This window comes from Salvia splendens, chromosome 5, assembly GCF_004379255.2.
Source record: "Salvia splendens isolate huo1 chromosome 5, SspV2, whole genome shotgun sequence".
Taxonomy (NCBI): Eukaryota; Viridiplantae; Streptophyta; class Magnoliopsida; order Lamiales; family Lamiaceae; genus Salvia; species Salvia splendens.
In genome coordinates, this window is record NC_056036.1 from 13,882,117 (window position 1) to 13,906,345 (window position 24,229).

Genomic DNA, 24,229 nt, shown 5'->3' on the forward strand with positions numbered 1-24,229 from the left:
TTTAGGATAAAAAATCTTCACGGTGTTATTAAATCATTGTATGATAACACTACAAAGATTTAAATAATTTATTTTGAGACAATATATAAAGATTCAAAAAATACAAATTTGGTGCTCTAACTCAAGCTAAATGGACAAATACACCCTCGAGGGCCGAAGGGTAGCATAGTAAAATGGGGACTAAATTTGGGACTTATGGTATTTTTTTAGCTGAAAATGTGATTTTGTAAATGTTAGGTACTATGGATGTCAATCGGGCTAGCCCACCGGGTTTCGGGCCAACCCTATTCGGGTTGCGGGTCAATCGGGTGCAGGCTAATCGTGTTGTGATTTTTCTGGGTTATAAAAGTTCAACCCTAACCCTAAAAGCTCGGGTTTCAGGCTAGCTCATCGGGTTAATCGGGTTGCTACCGATAAAATTAACATGCGATCAATCCAATAAATAATGGTGAAAATTAGTTATATTTATAAAATGTAAAATATTTAATTATGATAAATTTGAGATATATGCTTAAACTCAAACATAAATATGATCAAATACTAATATTTGAGATTTATGCAAAATAAAACATAAATTTTAAAGCATGTTTAGAAATTTAAATATATATTTTAGTGAATTTGAAGTTTCTAATTCATTTATCTATTATTAATTAATAAAAACTTAATATATAATTTATATATTTAATATATAAAATGGAAAGTTATTTTTTCAGTAATCTATATTATAAAATAATCAATGAAGTGTCGAATTAGAGTCAAACAAATAAAACAATAGAAATTTTATCGGGTTTCCGGGCCAGCCCATCGGGTTTTCGGGTCTGGCCCTAACGGGTTGTGGGTTAATCGGGTACGGGCTAGTCGGGCTGGAAATTTTCAGCCCTAGCCCTATAAATTTGGCGGGCTATTCGGGCCAGCCCACGGGCTGCGGGCTAAACTGACATCCCTATTAGGTACTAAAAAAGGTGCAAACCCTATTTTCTGGATACTAGTTTTGTAGTTCACTCAACTTATTATATGTGTACAACCGTGAAATATTTATGATTTTTAGACCACTTTTTAAGTTCGTGGCAAGTAGTAGGATAAAAAAACTAAGTAGAGAAACTATGTTGATTTAGTTGTGCCAAATAAGATAAATAAAAATGCACGTAAGTTAGTCCAATATGGTGATTGGCCTGCTATGAGAAATAACAAACAAAACTTAAAGTTTATAATATTGAGACCAGTTTCAAAATTTGTAGAAAATACCAAAACTTGGCTAAAGTTTATTTTAGTAATTTTTAAAGACTAAAATCCCTAAAAAAACTGAACATTTGGGTTGAAGACAACGAAGTAGATAGGACCCTATTTTGGGCCAGACTGGCAAACTGAATAATAGGCATAGATAATTTATTTTGAAACCCAATGCACCAGTTCGGCTTATGGGCTTCGGCCTACCTCACGAAAAAACAAGTAAGCACTAAATGGAATCAAACTGATCTAGATGAAATTTTAAATCCAGCTGATTTTCAGCAGCCTTTGATAGTTTATCCTTAGCTTATTTTTTGGATAGTTTTCGTTTTTGTTAGATGGGATTGGATGACTGGAAACATTGTCTATCATATATTATACACGTAGGGGGTGTTTGGTAGCTAAGATAAGCCCTTGATAGATGAGTTATCTTGATTTATCTTGATTTATATGAGTGTTTGGTAGGTAAGATAAATTATCTATATAAGACTTCGGCCCATCTTGGCCCGAAATAAATTAGTTCATTGTCTCATCTATGTTATCAGGCCCAAAGAGGTGTGATAATTTATCACGCCCATATCCATCACCCAGATAAAATATAAAATTACTAAAATACCCTCCTCTTTCATATCTTGTATCCGATTCTGTAGCCCTAATTTATGAAAAATCCCCAATTATAAAATCCCCAATTCTTCTAGCCCTAATTTCCGGGAAAGCTCTCTCCGACGGCGCCGCCGATCAACTCACTTCGACGGATTAGAACGTCAGCTGGCCGACGTGCCACCTAGTAGACTGTGATTTCCTTCCTCGACTGTGACGGAATGCTTGATATGTTGATGTGATCTGGGAGAGTTCAATCAATTTTGAGTAAGTCATATTCGATTGTTATTCCTTGTTTAGGAGGTGGAAATTGCTTTTATTAGGTAGGAATGAGGAAATTTGAAGGGAGCATGTGCTTTTGTTTATTGCCAAAATTAAAACTTTGGAGATAGATACATGTATTATTTTGCGTCGTGAATTTAGATCATTGATTTTTGTAGGGAAGTTTCCTGTGTGTGCGATTGTGTGGAGTGGTTTCTGTGTGCTTAAATAAAATTGCCCACAATGTGTTTGATGAAATGTTAATGATTTATACTTGAATGAATTCCACCGTGAAGGTGTTTTTGAAAAAAAAAATTTGATTTATACTTGAAAACAGTAGATTTAATTTTGCAAAGACCTTCAGGTTCACTTTCCCCTTTGATAAATGGATTTTGAAATAGGGCTTAGCTACTCCCACTTCTGAATAATCTGTAATAATCGTGCTCAAGTTATGTTTGTACATGATTGGCATAAACTGAGTTAAAGAAGAATGCATGTATTGTTCAAATGCATAATTTCAAATTTCAGCTGAACAAATAATTGAACTTGACATCAAAATAATTTTGATATCTCGTAGCATGGATGTGAGTACTTATTTATCTTGTCTTACTTTCTTTTATATGGATTTGATATAGCTTTATTTTCACAAATAGGATAGATGCCGGGTGACGTTGATGCCCACTCTCCTACTTACCTAATTATAGAGGCGATAATCGAACTATATCGGCTGATTCATATGTTTTCTAATCAAACTACTTGGAATCAGAAGCGCGATGAAATTGCACAAGCAATGTGGCTAAATGTGAGACAAACATCATATAATATTCGCATAATTTTATTAGATATTTTCTGGGAAACTACATTAATCCACACAATTACTCTCTCCCTCTCTTTTTGTCAGTATAATGAAGGAGGGATGTGAAGACTACCACAAGAAAGGCCAAAGTACCAGAGCTTGGTTTCTATTTTATAGTTGAAATGTCATGGTTGTAGGTTTCTAGTACCATAGCTTGACTCTTTTGTGTTTTATATTTGGCAAGTGAGAATTTAGTTATGTCTTACTTTGATGCATTACTACTACATTTGTCCTTGTTGACTATCGATTTTTTTTAGTATAATCAAGTGTTTTGTTCAAGTGTTATGGATTTGAATCCCTACATAATTCAATGTCTGTTTCTTGTCACTTGGTGGGGTTCTAACTTTTTATAGGAATTTTTATAGCCAAAATCAACACTGTCAAGGTAGAAAGAAAAAAAAAAAGACAATCTTGATTTTGCTCAGTACATCACATATTCAGAAAGCAAAATTGAGGCTTTGGACAGAATGGGTAGACCAAGATAGGTTTTAGGCTTAGCATTTGCTAGTGCATCTGTAAAATACATCAATCAACAGGTGAAGGAAAAAGATAGATTCACAAAGAAAAGCAAAAGAAACATAAACCTTGGGCATTAATTTCCTGAGAAACACTTTGGTACACTTTCTGCAGTACACAACCTAAGCTCATTTAGTCAATAGTCAAAGCTAAAGTCTGCCTATTAAGCAATGATTACAAATCAAGTTCATTTATTCTGAAAAACATCGAGAATGTAGGTAATGTAGTCGAGGCGTTCAGATTCAGGCAAGGCAATGACAACATCAAGATGCTCCTGTTTCTCAAGTAGGATGCGAATTGCCTCAAATTTATCTCTTTGGGCTAGACCTGGTATGCCTCCCAAAATCTTGACAATATTTGTTCATTTGTTGCTTAGGTCAATCTCGTACCCTATCCTTGATGACACACTCTTCAAACTTTCAGTTGTGTCAGCGTGCATCTTACTAAGCAGCTGAAAGGTAGGATTTGTCGAATCATCTCCCTTTCTTTTCCGATCACTCCGCTTTAAACCATTTGTTCCATTCTCCTGGAAAACTGAAACAGTATCATCCTCCTCCCCCGTGATATCATCCTTGTCCACGTTGATACTATGCTCTCCAGAAGTATTTGTGTTTCCCATGGCCTCCTGTGCATCTAACTCATTCACTGCTTTTTTTAGGCCCTCAGCACTATCTCCATTGGCCCTGTCTTTTCCAAAAATTATATTCCATTCGTCGAAGTATGGCCATGTCTTATTCCTCATAGACTTTTCATTAGTATCAACCTGAAAATGAAGACGAGTAATTTTGTTATTGCAAGTGCATAGGAGTAAAATTTTCAGTAGCAACTAATTCTAAGACTAGGATGATACACCATCAGTTTTTTGCATCTATGAACAACAAATCAACAAGTGTATTACTCCCTATACAGTTAGAGGCATCAATAAATCAAGAAAAAATGGTGTTTTAATGTCTGTAACAATGATAGGAAGGGTGATTTATCAATCAGAAATGCAGACTCGATGAGATTTAGGGTGTCAGTAAAAATCATCAGAATCTAATGCTTCATGTTATGAAAATTACCTTCATAACATGTTCCCACTGGTCATTGCTGAGGTCTATTAAAAAGTCTCCTCTCGCGTTAAATCCAGCACCGCTCAAGCTCAACATATTTACCAATGAGGAGTAGTTTTTCTTCCACGTTGTCAACTTCGAATTAATATGAGGTTTTTCCCTGATGTCTGTACCTGGGAACTCACGCTGCATGGCTATCTCAAGCATCTTTCCATACCCCCCTTTAAATCCGTTGTCCGTCTTCCATCCAATTGCGACAAGTTCCTTCAGCGAAGATAGAAATATTTCTTCTTCCCGGACAGACCAAGCGCGCCTTCCCTTTTCGATTTTAACAGGTTTCAAAAGAGCATGATCAACACTACCTGTGATTGATTTAGAAAGGAATGCAATTATCAGAAACAATAATGTATAATTTTATATTGACATTAGTATTGATTTCATAAATGTTATTCATTTCATAAATGTTATACCAGAATTTAAGTTGGAGAAGGAAGAAGACCCCCTTGCATCACCCATGGCTTTCACTCACCCTATAACAGAAAATAAAAAATAAAAAATAACAGAGTTAGGTATATTATGAATGCAATTAATTTTTAACAGCATCCCCAAATACACTGTTTTATGCCAAACTAACAACAAACAACAAATTGTCTCGATTCTCTTAATCAATAATGTTACACTGTATTTCAACAACAAATGCCACAAGAATATGCTAATGTTAGTCCATCACAGTTCACGGACACAAGTCTATATACAAGGCTTCTAACATACAATAGGTTCAACTCCACACTTATAAATTTGGTGAAATTAATAGTCAGAATGGGCTGACTCTGCGGGCTAATCGCAACATGAACTCGGGTACAAGCCGCCTCTTTAGAGGTGCTGTGGTACCCACAACTCAGATTTTAAACCCAGATCGGCATCAATTTGGAACATAAATTCTCCTATTACAATGAATTCAACAAAGTTTCCTTGTATACATAATTCATCTATCCTAATTAGATCTAAGTCACAGCTGCATAATAATTGATCCAATCTATCCAAGTAAAATATAAATCATCCGTAATTTTTTTTCATATAATCATACAAGGTCAAAGAAAACAATTACATGACTTAGAGCTAAATCAACCAAAATGAAGCCTCAAAAGTGAAAAGCCGAAATGGTTGGTGTTAGTCTTCACGTGGAGAAACCAGATCAGAATCATAAGCATTGATTTGAAAGCCTAATTGGATGGGACTAGAAAATTAGCAGCTGCAGCTCCAACCAGAAAAGAGGAAAATATCAAAATTAACCAGAAAATGGGAAAATATCAAAATTGTCAAATTCAAACCTAATAAATTGGTAAAAACAGAAAATCTAAGCTCTGGCAACACACAGTGACTAATAACATTGCAGTTCCTACGACTTTTCCCAACCAATTTTTCCGAAACCAAAAGTAATTCAAAAAAGTAATCGACGGAAGCTACCTCAAGAGATGCAGAGGAATGAGCGGAGAAGAGATGTTGCAACAAGAGAAATGGGTGGAGAAGAGGCGCTGCTGGATTGGAAAGAGGCGCTGGATTGGAGAGAAGCTGGATTGGAGAAGCCCTACTCTTTTGGGTTTAAGAGAAAATGGGGAAGAAATGAACGATGATATGTGTGCTGGGGACAAATTAAGGATAAGATTAATTTAATTAGGTTAAATTAGTCATTTTATGTATTTATCCTAATTTTTGTCATTGTTTCCAAACGAGAATACTTGATAAATTATCTTAGATTTAATCTTAATTCTTATCTTAAAGCCCATCATAATTAATTATCTTATGATAACTTAACATGCCTACCAAACACCCCAGTAGTATGATTTATTTACTCCGATGCAGTTTTTTTTGCAATACTGTTAATGGCTGCCTATTTAATTAATTTGCAGTTCTTTTCTCAATTAAATTGCGCCGAATATATTATTGATTTAGATAGGGGCATTGTCAATTAAGGCAGTAAATTGGAGTGGAAAAACATTAAATATGCAGCCATGTCATAACTTTGTGGAGACAGCGCCAAGATTGTGACTTTAAATTGAAAAATGCAAAGGTGGTGGTGACTCGGATTTTGGATTTGGATTTGGATTTGGATTTGCTCAAAAACCAACCTTATCCTCTTTTCCTTTTCCTGAACAATGGAAAAGGTAAATAATTCAAACCCTATGAAAATGACTGATCTCTTTCTCCTAGCAAATACCCATTCAAGTATTCAACTACAGCCACATATATCATATATTATCCCTCTCCCCAAAAATAATCATTAAAAATTGCAGCAAGCTTAATTATATCCTCTTAAATCAGACAACCCCAAGGCGTATTGCTTGCTGCTAGGACTCAAACACACACCTTATTTTCATGTCAATTTTGATTTCAATGGAATTGGAAAAGGAAAAGGAAAAGGAAAAGTGTAGGCAAGTTAGGTGGGAAGATATGAAGAAAGATGAGAAGTGTGAATCCATGGAGTCTTGTTCCTCCTTGAGTGAGTCAGCAGAAGAAGAGGATGATGCAACAACATCTTCATCTTCTTCTTCTTCTTCTTCTTCATCTTCCTCTTCACTCTTTGAATTCACTGACCTCATGGCTCAACTCCCCATCAAGTAAGTAGGTTATATATTAATTATAATCATGCAATTAAGAAAGTCAATAGTAATAATAAAATGATGATGCATTATAATTTGTTCAGGAGGGGTCTGTCCAAGTTCTATAATGGAAGATCAGAGAGTTTTGGGTGGTTGAGGAGTGTGGAGAGTGTAGAAGATCTAAAGAAGAAGGAGAGGCAGCATAGTAAAAGAATCAAAGTGTGCAAGAGCTATGGAAATCGCCACATCCTTAGCCCAAACCCTACCATTGCCAAGAGATCATCATCGCCCAACACTATAAATGCGATCCCTCTAATTTAATTTCGATTGAAATATGCAGATATGTTCAACTTTATAAATTTTGTGATCTACATTTTGTCCTTATTTGTTGACATTGTTGTGGAAATCAATATACAAATTTAGCCAGGTGACTAATAGTTTTCTTGAGCTTCAGTTTTCAATTCACACCTGGCATGGGCAGCCCGCAGCCGGCCAACCTCTTTTTTTACCAATTTTTATTTTACTCTAATTTAAACAAATATTAATCATAATTTAATAATTTATTAGTAAATTCAATTAAAATTGGTACTCCATCTATCTCACTTTACTTGAGTCGTATTTTTTATCGTCCCAGTGTAGCTGAATAATTTTATTTTTTTTGCAAAAAACAACATATTTCATCTCACTTATTTTATTTTGTCTGTTACTTTATTGTCTATTCATCTTTCTATTTTCTATTTCATACTTTATTTTATTTCCACTTCATTTACCTAACACAATTTTATTAAATCCATGTCCAAAAGAAATGCCTCTAAATGGACAAGGGAGTATTTGTCATAATTATGAAATTTGTAAAGTAATTTTATCTACTCCGATCCATCCGTCCCTTATGTAGTATCTCATTTTGACTCGGCACAAATTTTAAGATAGTTGTAGAGAAAAATGAGTGAAAAGAATTAGTAGATTGTGAGTCTTTATCTTCATATATATTACTATTACTAGTTTTATAATAAATGTAAGTAAAGTGAGATTTGAGAATGTGAGATCCAAATATAGTGAAAAATAAAGTAAGACAATTATTAAGAGATATTCCAAAATGAAAAAATGGGACACGGGAAACTATATGGAGTATTAGTTTGTTATGGATACAATTAAAATTAGTTATATATGTTTTGTTGTTTTTTAAATGACGGAATCAATATTTACAAAATACTAGTATATTTCTTTACTACCATCATACAACTAAATCTAAATTTTATGTACTACTATAATACGCTTACTATTCTGTGCTAGATACTGAAAAAAAGTTATTAGGTGTTAGGACAATAATAATAACAATAATAATAATTAAAAAGCAAAAACATTAACAAGTAAAAGTTGAACTATGGTCGACAAAATTAATAATAGTCTTCCCTCTATCCAACTCAAGATGTCCACCTTTCTTTTTTAGTTTGTCAAACTCAAGAGGTCCACTTTCTATATTTAGAATAAATTATTCTCTCTTTTCTCTTCATTAAAATATTCAACTATTTTTTTTTATTTACTCAACCTAACAACTCGTCATAAAATCTCATGTCACGTAATAATGTGAACATCTTAAGTGAGACGGATGGAGTACTATTTTATGCTCCTGGTGGATGATACCATGCCCTTCCTGTTAAAAGAAGAGTATTTGGGCCCAAAAGTCTGTAAATCCTTAGAGCCTTTAAGTGAAAAAAATATGTAAAGTCTTGTATAATTTGTTCTTTTCAAGTCTATTCTACTCTAGTCTTGTTTCTGAAATGTAACATTAATATAAATTAACAAATAACAGTTCCGAATAAGAATAAATCTTCTCCAAAGTGTCACTCAACTATAATCTTTTTCTGAGTGGGAATTGGGTTTTTATTTATTGGGCTCCTGTTACTGAGTTGGGTTTGAGATTTCTTTTACATAAATTTAATTTTTCTTGTGTATTGTAGTAGTACTACTACTACCAATTATCAATATAAAAAATGAATAGTATGAAAGGCTCACTTTTTGTTCAAAACGAGTCTTGTCAGATACTACATCCGCCTTTAAAAACAACAACTTTTGAAATAATAAGAATAATACTACTCCCTCCGTCTTACAATTATTGTCACTCTTTTCCATTTCAGTCCGTTCCACAATAATTGTCACACTTTATTTTTACCATAAATGGTAAGTAAGTCTCACATTCTACTAATTCACTTCAGTCACATTTTATTATAAAAGCAATATAAAAAATAGATCCTACATTCCACTAACTTTTTCAACAAATAACTTTTCTTTACATTTCTTAAAACTCGTACCCACAATAAGACTGACAATTATTGTGGGACGGAGAGAGTATTATTTTAATTATTTTTATTCTTTAAGTTCAAAGAAATTAAGTTAATCATGTAAATCAAATTCACATGGTTATTATGTCAATCCAAAATAATATGGCGTCATTAATAACAAATCCGTATCGTGTACAAAAATCTGTGTTTAAGTTTGAAGATAGCGAGTCCAGATCAGGTTCGTGTTTAGAATGAGAAAGTTTGCTTAACAAATTGAATACTAACAATTTAAGGGTTAGGCCATATTAATTTGGTTTTTATCAAGTTAATCTAAAAATGACTCAACGACCCTATTCACAATCTCACCAGATTTACAACCCAGAAATCACTAATAATTAAATTCAAAAGATATTCAGCAATCAGCACAACCCCTTAATTTGCAATTTTAAAATTACTAACTAAAAAAGAAAAATCATCAATTTTTTTCAGTCGAAGCTACAAATTTCAATGAGAATTCACGACTACTTCGAAGAAATTTTCCAAAGATAGACATCCCAAATTTCAATAAGAATTCATTGCAAATTTTGTAAAAAAAAGTTAGTTTTTTCCCAGTTTTTTTTATAAATACAATCAATCCGGTACAATATCATTTTAAAATTAATAATGTATTACTAACGGTCCTACGATATTGACAATTAGACGAATTGGTTCAGCGCTTGCAATAAAATGGCATATGTGACAATCAAAAAATGAATATATGAAAGCCAACTCTGTATTTGCAAAAACGTTTATAAAATTGAACATCCATTGGAAGAAGAAGAACCAACCAAAAATACATAATTTACTCGCATGGAATCATAGCAGTTTTCATAACCAGAGAATTCAAAGACAAGCCCTGTTTAAATTTAGGCAGAGATGCCATCTATCATTTCTGAAACACCAAACTCATTTCAGTCACAACCAACAACACCCACAACTTCGAAATACCGTGTACAAGATGAAGACAACGCTGCGCTGAAAAACATTTAGAAAGCAGCAGACAAGTTTCAAGGTCAATACAGGTTCTTCAAGGTTAACAGTTAAGTAAAAAGATAACAATGCCAGAGGAGAACTACTTACCATAACAATTAGAGACCCTGTTCAATAAGATAGTCACCAATCTTCTCAACAACCATGTTGCACTGCCCCGGAGTCATCGGCTCATCATATATCCCAATGATCAAGGCCAAAGTGGTCTTTTTGATGGTGGCACCACCAGATCCCTAAACAAACACAAACAATATCCATTCAAAGAATGAATGCAATATATCACTACAGCCTGTCACAACATAACATTTCAATCGTGGGAGATCTACTTTCAAAATGGGACACCCCACCCCTCCAAAGCAGGAAAGAAAAATAAGTAACCCTAATTAGCTGGCAATGTAATAGGATCTCATCATCAGGGCAGAAGTGTAAAGCCATTAGACATGCTACCCACAACTTCTAGACTCTTGAAATGCGTTAGATAATTTCTTGACTAACAAATTTGAAGATTAGAATAAGAGATTAGATGACAATACCTTCTTCCCTCGGATAACAGCATTAGGTTCGCCTTGAATCACCATGTATTTAGTTCCCCCAATGTACAATCCAGTAGGAGCCAGTGAACCGGGATTTTCAAAGTCGTTCATGATAGCTGTTACCTCCTCGGGCTTGAACTGCACGAGCATTCAATTATTCAAATTACGCAAAAGAAATTAGAATCAGTCACTAACCAATTTATCATGCAGATAACAGATAGCAAGAATGCAAGAAACAAGTTTAATGCATCCAAAACTGCTCGGATGGAACAGTTAATATGTTCTTCTTCAAACTGTTTCTACAAGTTAGTGTCCTTTAACAGAATTTGCTTATATATCAGTCAAAAACTAGTATCAAGTTCTCTCAATGGAAAACGGATCTAAATATTCCCGATCAACATCACTTTATCAATGAAATGGTGCTCAAACAATAAGGAAAATAACACCAATTGAATCAGGTCTGAGAACTATCCAAATAAAAACCACGATACAAACGATAATGAACAACCCTACCAAGAACTTTAAATTGAAGGGAAACAAAGCTACTATTGAACAGACAGCAAAATATCAGATCAAACTATATAACAGAAATCAAAACAATCATAAACAACTGAACGCATCGCCACAAGTCAGATCAAGAAGTAAAAATTGACACATCAAAGTAAACAAATCAATTGTCCATCAGATCCGGAAATTCGACTAAATCAAATGATTAAAAAAACTGCAAAGTTACCCTAATATTAAATCAAGTATAACCAAGGGAAAATTTCGAAACAATCAATATTGAAGTTGCGGATCTCCGCCGTCAGAAGCAGCTAAACAGTTCAAAAACAAGATATAACACGAATCGATTCTACAGATCCGAAAATTGAAGCAATAAAAGGAGCATAAGTGAGAAAAAGATGGCAGACCTGTGGGAAGTTGGAGCTCTGGGCCCAGACGCTGCCATCGTGGCCGACGATGGCGGAGGAAGTGAGGTGGCAGCCGTCAACCTCGGCCATCAAGTGGTCGTCTATGTATGATTGCCACGACATGGTTGCGATGAAGAAGCGAAGATGGAAGCAGAGTAAATGTGGTGTGTGTAGAAAGAGAGAAGGGAGAAAATGTTAGCGTGAAACCAACGAAAAGAGGAATGGTGCGGTGGACTTTCCTGCAATCATCACTTTTTATGCTTGAGGTCTGTGCAAAATCTCTTCATCTGTAATGACCGTTTTGCCCCACAATTCTTTTTTAGTCATCTGATCTTTATTTTACATATATTTTGATTGTAAAATTATTTTAGTCCCCGATAACTCACTTTACTTTTTGGTTCCCGATAACTCACTTTACTTTTTGATTTATCCCAACTAATATGACTCATTATTAAAAGTGAAAACACAGTTCTCTCTACTTTATTCTCTCTTACTTTACTCACTCCATTTTATACATAAAATAAAGTTGCATAAGAGCATCTCCAGTGGTTCTGGACATGCAATAGCCCTCTCATAGTCTTGCCACTGCCACACCATCAGCACTAAAATCCTCATGCCACATCATCTGGACATGCAACTGGACAAGCAACTGGACATGCAATAGCCCTCCCATAGCTTATCCACATCACTAATAACACTTATATAATTTAATTTACAATCGTAGCAACATACGAAATTTAATTTACGAGACAAATACAAGAAAATTGAATAATACTATTAAAATTTAAAAAAGTACAATAATTTAAAAAAAACTACATTAATTTTTAAAAAATACAAAAATTAAAAAAGTACAATAAAAAAATTACATAAAAAATCACTCATCGCCGCCGTCCTCACCTCCGTCGTCGCCCAGCCCTCGTCGTCGCCGCCGCCGCCTCCGTCGCCACCAACGCCGCGGCTACTCCCGGCCAGTATCCCTCTGCAACCCCTCCAATTCTTCACGCATGCTCCGGAGCAATACGCGAAGATAAGCCTTCTCCTCGGGGTCCACCGCCGTCCGGAAGTCGGCTAACGTCTTCACCATTTGAGCGCACGTTTGTTGACGCGCGAAGAATTTGAGCTCCTCGGTGGACCTGCCGAGAGGGGATGCCGACTGGACCTCCTGGGAACTCGGGGTGCCCCCCTCGCATCCCCGTTGCGCCCGCCTTTGACCAACCGGGCGAGGTCGGTGACCGAACGGACGAGGGGTCGGGACCTCCTGGGCCGTCTTGGGGAGGTCGTAGGAACCACCGCTGCTGCCGTTATAATCACCGGTATAGTTCAGTTTCTGCTTCTTCAGCCAGCCAGCGTCGACACCTGCCCGGAATTTCTCCGACTCGTTGAGCACAAGGTAGCAGTTCTAGTAGGTGAACTCATAGTACTTTCCAGGATCCGGGTAGGCTCTCTCCGCAATCCTCCTGCAGGCTTCCTCTGTTTGGCCACTGGTCCGCATGCAGAGGGCGTTGGCGTACAAACCCGAAAATCGAGAGACGACAGACCTGATTCGGTCCCAGCACTTCCGGCACTCCTCCCCGGTGCGCGGTCTCCCTTCAGGGCAAAATGCCCTGTAGGCTGCGGCTATCTTGGCCCACAAGTTGACGATCCTCTGGTTGTTCAAAACGAGAGGATCATCGCAGACACTCACCCACGCCTTGGCCACCGCAACATTCCCCGCGTCCGTCCACTTCCTCACCCGGCTGCGACGACTCGCCGACCTTCTTGGCCTTGCCCTTCTTCTTAGGGGCGCTCCAACCCCGCCCTACTCCCCGGCTTTGAATGGGAGTTTCCGGAACCTCGTTAATATCAAAACCCAACTCCTCTAAGGAGAAGGTCTCATACTGCGTGTACTGTGCATCCGCTGGGGTCAATGTGTGCGAAGAACCGGTGGAAAAATCAAAAGTCGGCCGATAGACGTTCCCCCCCCCCCGGGCGTCCCCTGCGGCGGTGGCATCATCTGCTGCGCCGGTGGCTGCATCCCGGGTGCCCACCCCGGCATCATCTGCATAGGGGGTTGCATCGGCGGTACCCCCTGCCAAGCCGGCACACTTCCCCCGGCGGCCATCGGTGGCATCATCTGCTGCCACGGGTACATGTTGTAGTACCCGGTCATCGGAGGCCAACCACCTCCCACGGGAGTCGGGGGAGTCTGAGACCCTCCCCCGGGAGTCGGGGGAGTCTAAGACCCGGTCGTCACTGGAGTACCTTCGTAGTTGTTCTCCATTTCTCGTTGTTGATCTTGTACAAAAATTAAGATAGAGAGAGTAGTCGTTAAAACAAGTGGTGCGAATGAAAATGATGTCCAAAGCGCGTATATATAGTGTTTCGAAAAATTAAAAAAAAATAAAAATCTGACGCCGGCCTGACACCGATCCGGGGCCTACAATGGCGCTGTGAGGATCAGCGTCAGCCCAAGAATCGGCGTGGGCACGCCGATTTTGACGCCGATTTCGCAGACGCCGCTAGCAATGGTTCGGCGTCAGCACCGGCGTCCGTGAAAAATCGGCGTGCCGGTGATGCCGCCGCCATTGGAGATGCTCTAAATTCTTGTTATGACAAGAAAGAGTCATCTTTCTTGGGATGAAGAGAGTATTTTTTTTTTATTTCTTATCTCTCCAACTTGAAATCGGTCTTTTTTTATATTTTAGATAGCAATCGAAACAATGTTGTTTTATTCAAAATTATATCATTTTATTGCTACATCATATTCTATTTTACCACATCAACTTTGCTTTTTGAGTAAATTAATTTCAAGTAAATTCACTAATCTGTACAATTTTACGTATAAAAAACCATCACTTTCCCATTAAATTACATGCTAGGGTCCAGTTCGGGTTCATTTTGTCCGGGGAGGTTTATTTGATGTTGTAGATGTCTCTTTACGACTTTACCCATCTCGCCATCTCAGATGACGGTCGTGTGCTAAGAGCATCTCCAATGGTGGCTAGCGGACCGGCTAGCCGATTCCCGGCGCTAGCTGTTCGCTCGCCGAACCATTGGGGTCGGCTAGTGCCAAATCGGTGAAAAAATCGGCGAGCGGATGCCGATTCTCAGGCGCTCGCCGATGCGCTAGCCGATCGGCTGGTCGCCATTGTAGGCGGGCGATCGGCGAGCGATCGGCCAGCACTTTTTTTTTCTTTTCGAAACACTATATATACGCGATTTGCACGTCATTTTCATTCGCACTGCTTGTTTTAACGAGTTTTCTCTCTTACTTAATTTTTGTACAAGAGCAATAAAGCAAAATGGAGAACAACAACGAGGGGTTTCTAGTGACGAGTGGGTCTCAAACTCCCACGGTACCCGTGGGAGGTGGATGAGGTCCGATGGCCGGGTACTACAACATGTACCCTTGGCAGCAGATGATGCCCGAGATGGCAGCTGTGGGTAGTATGTAGGGATGGCAGGGGATGCAGGGCGGGCAGGGGGTACCGGGGATGCAACCAGGGATGCAGATGATGCCGGGGTGGGCAGCCGGGATGCAGATGATGTCGGGGTTGCAGCCCGGGATGCAGGGGACGCCGGGGAGGGGGGGGGCAATGTCTATCGCCCCCAGTTTTGATTTTTTTGACTGCTTCTTCGTACACATCGACCCCAGTGTGAGACTTTCTCCTTAGAGGAGTTGGGGATAGATCTCGAGGATGCGGACACTCCCGTTCAAACGGGGGGAGTAGGGCGGGGTCGGGGCGCACCAAAGAAGAAGAAGGGCAAGGGGAAGGGCAAAAGGTGGTCGGCGAGTCATCGCAGCCGGCTGATGACGACAGCCCGGCACGGAGGAAGTGGACGGATGCGAAGAACGTCGCGCAGTCCAAGGCTTGAGTGAGTGTTTGCGATGATCCCCTCCATTCGAACAATCAGAGGATCGTCAACTTGTGGGCTAAAATATCAGCAGCCTACAAAGCATTTTGCCCGGAGGGGAGGCCACACAGCGGGGAGGAGTGCCGGAAGGGGTGGGACCGAATCAGGGCTGCGGTCTCCCGATTTTCGGGCTTGTACACCAACGCCCTCCGCATGCAGACCAGTGGCCAAACTGACGAGGACTGCAGGAGGATAGCGGAGAAAGCCTTCCCCGTGCCCGGGCTTTATAAGGAGTTCACCTACTAGAACTGCTATGAGGTCCTGATGGACTACGAGAAGTTTCGGGCAGGTGTCGATGCTGGCCGGCCGAAGAAGCAGCTACTGAACTATGTCGGTGATTACAGCGGCAGCAGCGGCGGTTCCCACGACCTCCCCGAGGATGTTCAGGAGTTCCCGTCCCCTCCATCGTTTACTCGCCGCACTTGCCCGGTTGGGCAAAGGCATGCGCAACGGGTAGCGAGGGGGGTCGGCCAGGGGTCCCAGGAGGTCCAGTCGGCATCCCCCTGTTGGCTCGTCGCCAACCGAGCTCGCCTTCTTCGCGCGTCAACAAACGCGGGCTTAGATGCACAAGATTTTAGCTGAATAGAGGGCGGCAACTGACCCCGTGGAAAAGAGGTTTCTTCACTCAAAGCTCTAGAGTATGCGGGTCGATTTGGATGCCACTGCGGCACGGTTGGGGGGCTCAGATGCCGCAGAGGTGGGGTCCCGGATAGCGGCGGCGACGACGACGGCGACGGCCACGAGGAGTGAGGCGTAGGCGGTGGCTCGTGTGTGGAAGAGGGGTTTTTTTTAATTAATGTATTTTTTTATATTAATGTAATTTTTTTTGTAATTAATGTACTTTTTTAAATTTTACTATTAATATTGAATTTTTCCGTATCTGTGTCGTAAATTTAATTCCGTATTTTGTGTGATTGTTAATTAATTGTTTTTTATAATTTTGTTTATTGTGGCTAGCCGATTGCTTGTCCAGTTGCTTGTCCTGATGATATGGTAGGAGAAGTTTTTAGTGCTGATGATGTGGCAGGAGGAGTTGAGGCTAGCCTATGGCTAGCCTATTACCATTGTGGATGCTCTAAGGCTATCCGCAACGCATCCCTTAGCCGTCTCTTATCTCGTCCCGGAGAGACGAGACGGATAAAAAACGGCGTTGCAGCCTTCCGTCTTCATCCCGTCTCGGAGAGACGCCCGTCTCGGAGGGATTGCTCGCGAGACGTCTCATCACGCGCGTTGGCGACATGGCGAGTCCGGTTCGTTCGTGACGCCCACTCGCCGGCCCGCGAGTGGGCGTCGTTTTTATCCGATAAAAATGTTTTTTTTTGTTTTTTTTAAAAATTCAGGAAAAATTCAAAAATAAAAAAAATCCCAAAAAATATACTAGCCGTTTATAGGTGTTTTTTTGCAAATTTTTAATTTTTTAAAAGCCTCCAACCACCTCCTGCCAAACATTGAGGTACTTGAACGGTTTGTAGTGTTGGGATTAGTAGGTCACCAACACGGCACTGATGATGTCGACCTCACTTCTGCCGCTCCCCGCCGACCGCTCTTCCTGGAAGTAATACCCCTAGAACTTTTGGATTTCTTCGTTGGCTCTGTATATGGCATTGCGCACCATACTCTCGTTGCACTCGATTGTTCCAGCCGGCCGGTTTTGATTGTACCGGCGACAGATGCGCCACCAAAAATGGTCCCCGGATTGGTTCGTGTCAATCTCTGGATCTTCGGAGATAGACAAAAACGCTTTGAATAATTGATCCATCTCCCCCGGAGTGTACGCGGTGCGGACACCACGAGTAGGAACAGGAGGAGTTTGAGAGCCGCCGCTCCCTCCCGCTCTAGGTACGGGTGGTTCGTGTGCCCACCCGTATTTTCCCTCGGTGGCATCTTGGTCGTCCATCGGGTAAGGCCGATAGCCACCCGGAGCTTGCGAACTTTGGGTTTGAGGAGGGGCCGAAAATTCCGTTTCCGGACTAGGAAATGGTTGCGAGCCGAACCATTCGTGGTTCCAACCGCGGGAGTCGGAGGGCTGATCGCCGGATTCGGACATTTTTTTGTTGTAAGAGTGAAAGAAAGATTGAGAATTGTAAGAATGGAAATGAGAGAATTTAGATGAGAATTGTGTAGTGTGGTGTGAAATTTTTTGTGTGGAAGTGAGGGTATTTATAGATGAAAATGTGAATTTTTGGAGAAAAAAATTGAAAAATAAATTAAAAGAGGGGAAACACTGATATAATTTTTTGGGAAGTGGGAAAATATTTTTTTTATTTTTAATCGAATTTTTCAATTAAAATACGATTTTTTTTAAAAAAAAAAGAAAACTGCCAACGGTATTGCCGTTGGCCAATCAGAGGAGGACACGTCAGCTGCTCGCTAGCACGGACGTGCTCGATGCATCGAGCAGCGGTGTGTCAGCGGCGGACTGCAAGTGCCGTGCTGTTGGCACGGACGAACGGACACCGTCCTTCAAGCGCTGCGGATGCTCTTATGGTCAAATATCTCACCACCACTGCTGTTGTAGGTCTCCGAGACATTAAGTGAATACCAGAATCTTTTTCTCCACAGACGTAGATCATTATTGAGCAAACTACATAAATTTTGTATATATACAAATTGCTCTTTGATAAATCAAGGGTATCCATTGATTCGCATCAATCCAAAACTACCATACTTGCGAACTAAAATCTGAAACTATTATTTAAAATATGTTAAACCGCATATATTATGAACTTTAAATTAGTTGATTCGCATAAATATCAATATGAAAATCAAATTGTATCGTTTTGTTTATTTCTAATTTTCAATTGATAAATTGCAACAAAAGTTGGTATAAGTTTCAAGTACTCCTCCATCCGACATTAATTTTCATAAATTTATTCTACTCAAGTTTTAAGAAATGTAAAGAAAACAAGTTTTAAAAAATATAAAAAAAATGAGTGGAAAAATCTAATAGAATGTGAGTCATACTGATGTGAATCTAGATGTCCTAAAGAAGAATAAAAAAACCGAATTTGAGGAAAAATCCTTCCACGAAGAAGGAGAGGATGATGTGAATCCCGGTGTTAACAACCATAGAATACAACAATATCAAGGGCCATGAGTTGATTGGGGTTCGAGAAGTGGTAGACACATCACAAGAAACCAAGTGTAACTAAAGTCTGATTCAAACAGTAATATGTCTATTAAAGATGACATACAAACTGGACTCGTTTATCCAATCAGAAACACCATGTCGGGCGTTTTTGTCGAGAATCGTGTTTTTTGTCCAGAAAGTTCGTGCGGGCGGCCATCGGGCATCTAACAAAACGCCCGGTTGGGCGATTTACCCGAAAGGGCTCCTTTTTTATACCAAAGCTTGTTTTATTTTGCTCTTTTTAGATTTCTAGTATAAATACCCATGTTAGGGGTTTTCCATGGTAGCTTTGAAATCATTTGTAAACAAACAAAGTCTCAACATTGAGCATCCTTCTTCATCATTAAAGATTTATCAAAATCCCTTGTGGTCGCACTTAATCTATTGTCGGGCATAGATTAAATGTTAAGGTATGCAATTCTAGTTATTGTGTTGTTAGTTTTGTGGAGCCATTAGATTCTTACTTTGGTGAAAGTTGCATTGGGTTGTCTTCATTGTTTTGTAGAAGGTCCATAGGTTCTAAGCATCTATCTAAATCATAACATCTTCATCTTCTTGTCCAGAGCCTTTGTCCTACCTGCAAGGAGCTTAGACATTATTGTATGAGGTGTCGAGTTCAAGCCCTCACATCAGTTGTAATTTCCTCCTATCTATAGTATAGGAGTTCATTTGTAATTTCCTCCCTTATATAGGAGTTAATTTTTTTTAAAACATCTTCATCTTTTTTCTTTTCCACCATTTTCAATGTTTTATTTCTTGTTTGGTTTGTTTGTTTGTTAAAATATTTGCAAGAGCAAGTTCGGGACAATCATATGTGTCTTGAATCCCGAAGATTTATATACTGCTAATTTTATACTAATAGAATATGAGTCGAATGAATTAGTAAAATATTGAATCGATTACCAAAAGTATTATAAAGTAAATGGGATAAGTATTAACGAACGGACCGCAAAAAACTACTCCCTTCGTCCCACTTAAGATGACACGTTTTCCTTATTATTTGTCCCAAATAAGAGCATCCACAATGGCGCCGGTCCCGGCGGACGTCTGGTCAGCGTGCCGGAGTTCCGTGCAGGACGTCCGCCATTGAGCAGCGGTGACGCGGATGTCCGCTGCAGACACCGCAGTTCCTCGGCATTCCCGAGACGTCCCCCGCGATGTCCTTGCGGACGTCCGCCATTGCGTTGACCCCACGAATGTCCTTGTGGACGTCCCAATTATTTTATATTTTTTTCAAAAATTCTATAAATACGGCTCGTTGAACTTCATTTCATTCGCACCACTTGTATTAACGAGTATCTCTCCCTCTCTCTACGTTTCTTTTATATATCCAGAATGACTGGTAGTGGTAGTGGTAGTGGTAGTGGTAGTGGTAGTGACCATGACGAGGTAGAGCGAGTCCGTGCATTTGCCGACATGCGCAGAAAAACAAGCCCATATTCGACTCCAGAACGATATAATTGAAGAAGTATGGAAGCGGATGGGTCGTCGTTGATGGAATTTGTATTTATTGAAGTGTATTTTTTTAAGTTTTTTTTGTTGAAATGTACCTTTCTTTTTTTTATTTAATGAAATTTTTATTCCGTAATCGTGGCGAAATTTTAATTCCGTAAATTGTTTAATTTGGTGAATTTGTGAATTTTTATTATTGTGGGAAGTCGGTCGGGATGTCCGACATTGTGCATTGGGAAGTCCTTATGACGTGACAGTGCAGTGGGAAATCCTTATGATGTGGCAGGAGGTGTTTTTGGGATGTCCGCCGGGACATCCGCACCACTGTGGATGCTCTAAGATAACATATTTCATTTTTTGGAAATTTTCTCTCTCCAATGAATACACACAACTACTTTTTCCGTCCCACAAGAATATACATTTTGGTTGGACATAGATTTTAATGCACAATTGGTAAAATAAGAGAGAAGTAGAGAAAAAGTAATTAAAGTATTGCTATTGAAGAATATGTTCCACCTCATTAGAGAGAAAATAGTTTCTAAATTTATGTTGTGTATATTCTTGTGGAATGTACTAAAAATGAAAGAGTGCATATTCTTATGGGATGGAGGGAATATTGCATTAACAAATATTGGATTTTACTTAAACAATTATTATAACCCACTTTTTCGGTTATTTCAAACGCATTAACAAACTTCCACATTCAAAAAAGACATAAACAAAATCTAAACCAATTAATTTCGCAATTAGTTTTACGAAATAATTAAATTGTACTATATACATGAAAAATACTAAATAACTTTTGTTGGTTTGACGAAATCAATTCGACGTGCATAACAAAATGTCATCGCTTTACGCATTGATAATTGATTAATTAGCTTTTAAAGCTGGAAAAAAATCTCATAATAAAATAACGTGTAACATTGTAGTATTAGTAAGGCATGAACGTCTATCAATTTTAAAATCTTATTGCGTCAATATTTTATCCAAAAATAGTTTTTAATAATCCATGTTTTAATAGGCCCAAAGATTGGAAGGTATAAATCCAAAATTTGACCCATTTAACTATGCAAATGATTAAATTATTGTAAAAAACTATTATTTAAATTACAAAATTAGTAAATGTAAAATGATGTTTGCAACTTTTTGGTACCTGAAATAGGAAAACATATATTTTAGATATCGTAATAGGAAAATACACATTAGGTGTCTTAATTGTTTAGATAAAAGACTGATACGTCCTTAATGGCTCTAAGGGCAAAATGGTAAAAGTGGCACCTAAATGTAATTATCTGCCGTCCAAGTGTCATGTGATTTTTATTACGTTGGGTATCACAAAAGTGTGAACCCTATTTTTTATGTACCCATTATATGGTTCACTCTTGCTTAATTTCACTATTTGAGACATCACGAAAAGAGCAGTATTCAAGCATCCATTATATGGTTCACTCTTGCTTAATTTCACTATTTGAGACATCACGAAAAGAGCAGTATTCAAGCATCTACTGATATCTGATTGAGACATTATCTCAATCATATAAGTGAAAATTTGTAGTAACTTTTAGAGCAACATATCATTTCATACTTCCTTTGTCCTATAAAAATAAAGACACTTTCATTTTTCATCCATAAAAATTGTCTATTTTCATTTATGAAAAATTATCCCTAACACATTATCTATATACATTAGTTTATTGACTAATTATTGTGGGACGGAGGGAGTACTACAACTTATACCACTATGGCCCATCAGAGCATCCATAATGGCGGCGAGCGGTCCGGCTAGCCGATCTCCGGCGCTCACCGGTTCGCTCGCCGCCAATGCAGGCTCCGAACCGACGAGCGATCGGCGAGCGATTTTTTTTAATTTTTTATTTTTTTTTAAATTAATGTATTTTTTTAATGTACTTTTTAAATTTTAATAATATTATTGAATTTTTCCGTATCTGTGTCGTAAATTTAATTTTGTATTTTGTGTGATTGTCAATTATTTGTTTTATATAATTAGGAGTAATGTGGCTAGGCTATTGCTGGGCTATTTGCTTGTCCTGATGATGTGGCAGGAGGATTTTTAGTGCTGATGATGTGGCAGAAGGAGTTTGTGGCTGGGCGATGGCTGGGCGAAAGCCATTGTGGATGCTCTCATCACCACAAATAATAATGTGGGTCTCACTATCCACTAACCCTATTTTAATTATCAATCTTCTTCCCTCTCTTACTTTATCAATTATTGATATGAATAAAATTATAGACATTTATTTCATTATCATAACATACTTTTTAAGGTGAAAAAGGGCTCATTTTGATATATTGTAGGACAAAAAATCAAGCTCTAAGAGAGAGAGGAGAAAGGAAAAAGGTCCAAATCTTATCAGTAATCAGCTCTTCAAGATTAATTTAAAATGCTTCTACAAGTCCACCGTTGCATTCACCTTTGAAAGAGTTTCGCATGGATACCTCGCACGCCTCAATCAGAGCCCGATAGAAGAAGTTACGAATGTTTTACGAAGACTGCGCAATGTAGTGAAAAATGCGCGACCGGGCGTTTAAACGCTTGACCTGTGTCGAGGGTCAGAGAAAACGCCCGACCTAAGTTGCAGATCGTCCGACGGGGCAAATGTTACAAGGCCTCTGTTTTCGAGCCCTAACTAATTAAATAGATAGGGCACGAATTCCAAAGCATCTTTTGGCGGCTGGAGGTGATTTTTAGAAAGAGAAAGAGGATTCAAGTCCATTTTTGGGAGGAAGAAGAAGCTTGAGGCCAATTCTTCCCTAATCTTACCTAGAGATGCCCACGGTTCGAAAACCGGCGGTTCCGGTTCGGAACCGCCGGTTCCGGTTTTGGCGGAAGCGGAACCGGAACCGGACCGTGAGGCTATTTCACGGTTCCGGTTCCGGTTCGAAAACCGGGCGGTTCCGGTTCCGGTTCGGAACCGCCGGTTTTCCGGTGGTTTTGGCGGTTCCGGTTTTTGAACCGGCGGTTTCGCCGGTTCAATTATTATTATTATTATTTTTTTTAAATTTGAAATTTGGCTTTATACAACAAATCGGAACAAGACAATGCATAATTCAAGCACAAATAAGACGAATAAGGAGAAAATGAAATAAATTTTATTGATTTTGAGTTGTAACGGACAACGATACATTACAATTTACAATACATAAGTATACAATACAACAACATACAACAATGTAATATAATTTACAAGTGTCGTCGGGCGTCGGCTCGTCGCCTCGTCGGACTCGGAAGGTAAATTTAAAAAAAAATGAAATGGGGGGGAAAAAGGAAAAATTGAAAAGGGCTTGAGATCAACTTAAACTTTCAAAGTTAAACTTTTCAAATTTAAGTTGAGTTGCCTACGTATCCACAATTTTATTGAGGAATCAAAGCCCACGTAGTTCTCTTACCTTGGGATCAACCCTTTTTTCTTGCAAAATGTTGCCCATTTTCTAAGCAAACACATATCAACACGCTGTATACACATTGCTGCATTTCTAATAGGGGCAATTTGATCTTCCAAAGCAATCAATGCATCTCGAACACACATAGTCAGAATATTATTCAAGCATCTAGCATGGAAAAAATTAGTACTAATAGATAGTTTGTTCTGATTTTTTCCATGCTAGATGCTTGAATAATGTTCTGACTATGTGTGTTCGAGATGCATTGATTGCTTTGGAAGATCAAATTGCCCCTATTAGAAATGCAGCAATGTGTATATAGCGTGCTGATATGTGTTTGCTTAGAAAATGGGCAACATTTTGCAAGAAAAAAAGGTTGATTCCAAGGTAAGATTTCATAGATCATTCAGGATGCGGCTAAGTTGTACTTGAAGATCATTAAAATATATTCCGCATTTGATATTTATCAAATGGGGAATATATT

General features: G+C 38.8%; 3 protein-coding genes across 3 annotated transcripts; 1 reads left to right on the forward strand and 2 right to left on the reverse strand.

Moving 5' to 3' along the window:
• Positions 1–3,528: 3,528 nt before the first annotated feature.
• Positions 3,529–6,100, reverse strand: LOC121803382. The gene is made up of 4 exons (XM_042203054.1): positions 5,980–6,100; positions 4,983–5,042; positions 4,522–4,874; positions 3,529–4,223 (listed from the first exon to the last, which is right to left on the reverse strand). The coding sequence occupies exons 2-4, from the start codon at positions 5,026–5,028 to the stop codon at positions 3,822–3,824; spliced, it is 801 nt and encodes a 266-aa protein (XP_042058988.1). The 5' UTR covers positions 5,029–5,042; positions 5,980–6,100; the 3' UTR covers positions 3,529–3,821.
• Positions 6,101–6,659: 559 nt separating this feature from the next.
• On the forward strand, positions 6,660–7,547 carry LOC121803252 (putative uncharacterized protein DDB_G0282499). Its single transcript, XM_042202932.1, has 2 exons — positions 6,660–7,130; positions 7,217–7,547. The coding sequence occupies exons 1-2, from the start codon at positions 6,889–6,891 to the stop codon at positions 7,431–7,433; spliced, it is 459 nt and encodes a 152-aa protein (XP_042058866.1). The 5' UTR covers positions 6,660–6,888; the 3' UTR covers positions 7,434–7,547.
• A 2,597-nt stretch (positions 7,548–10,144) lies between these two features.
• Positions 10,145–12,102, reverse strand: LOC121805071 (profilin). The gene is made up of 4 exons (XM_042204823.1): positions 11,868–12,102; positions 10,957–11,094; positions 10,514–10,656; positions 10,145–10,408 (listed from the first exon to the last, which is right to left on the reverse strand). The coding sequence occupies exons 1-3, from the start codon at positions 11,988–11,990 to the stop codon at positions 10,522–10,524; spliced, it is 396 nt and encodes a 131-aa protein (XP_042060757.1). The 5' UTR covers positions 11,991–12,102; the 3' UTR covers positions 10,145–10,408; positions 10,514–10,521.
• Between the last annotated feature and the right edge of the window lie 12,127 nt (positions 12,103–24,229).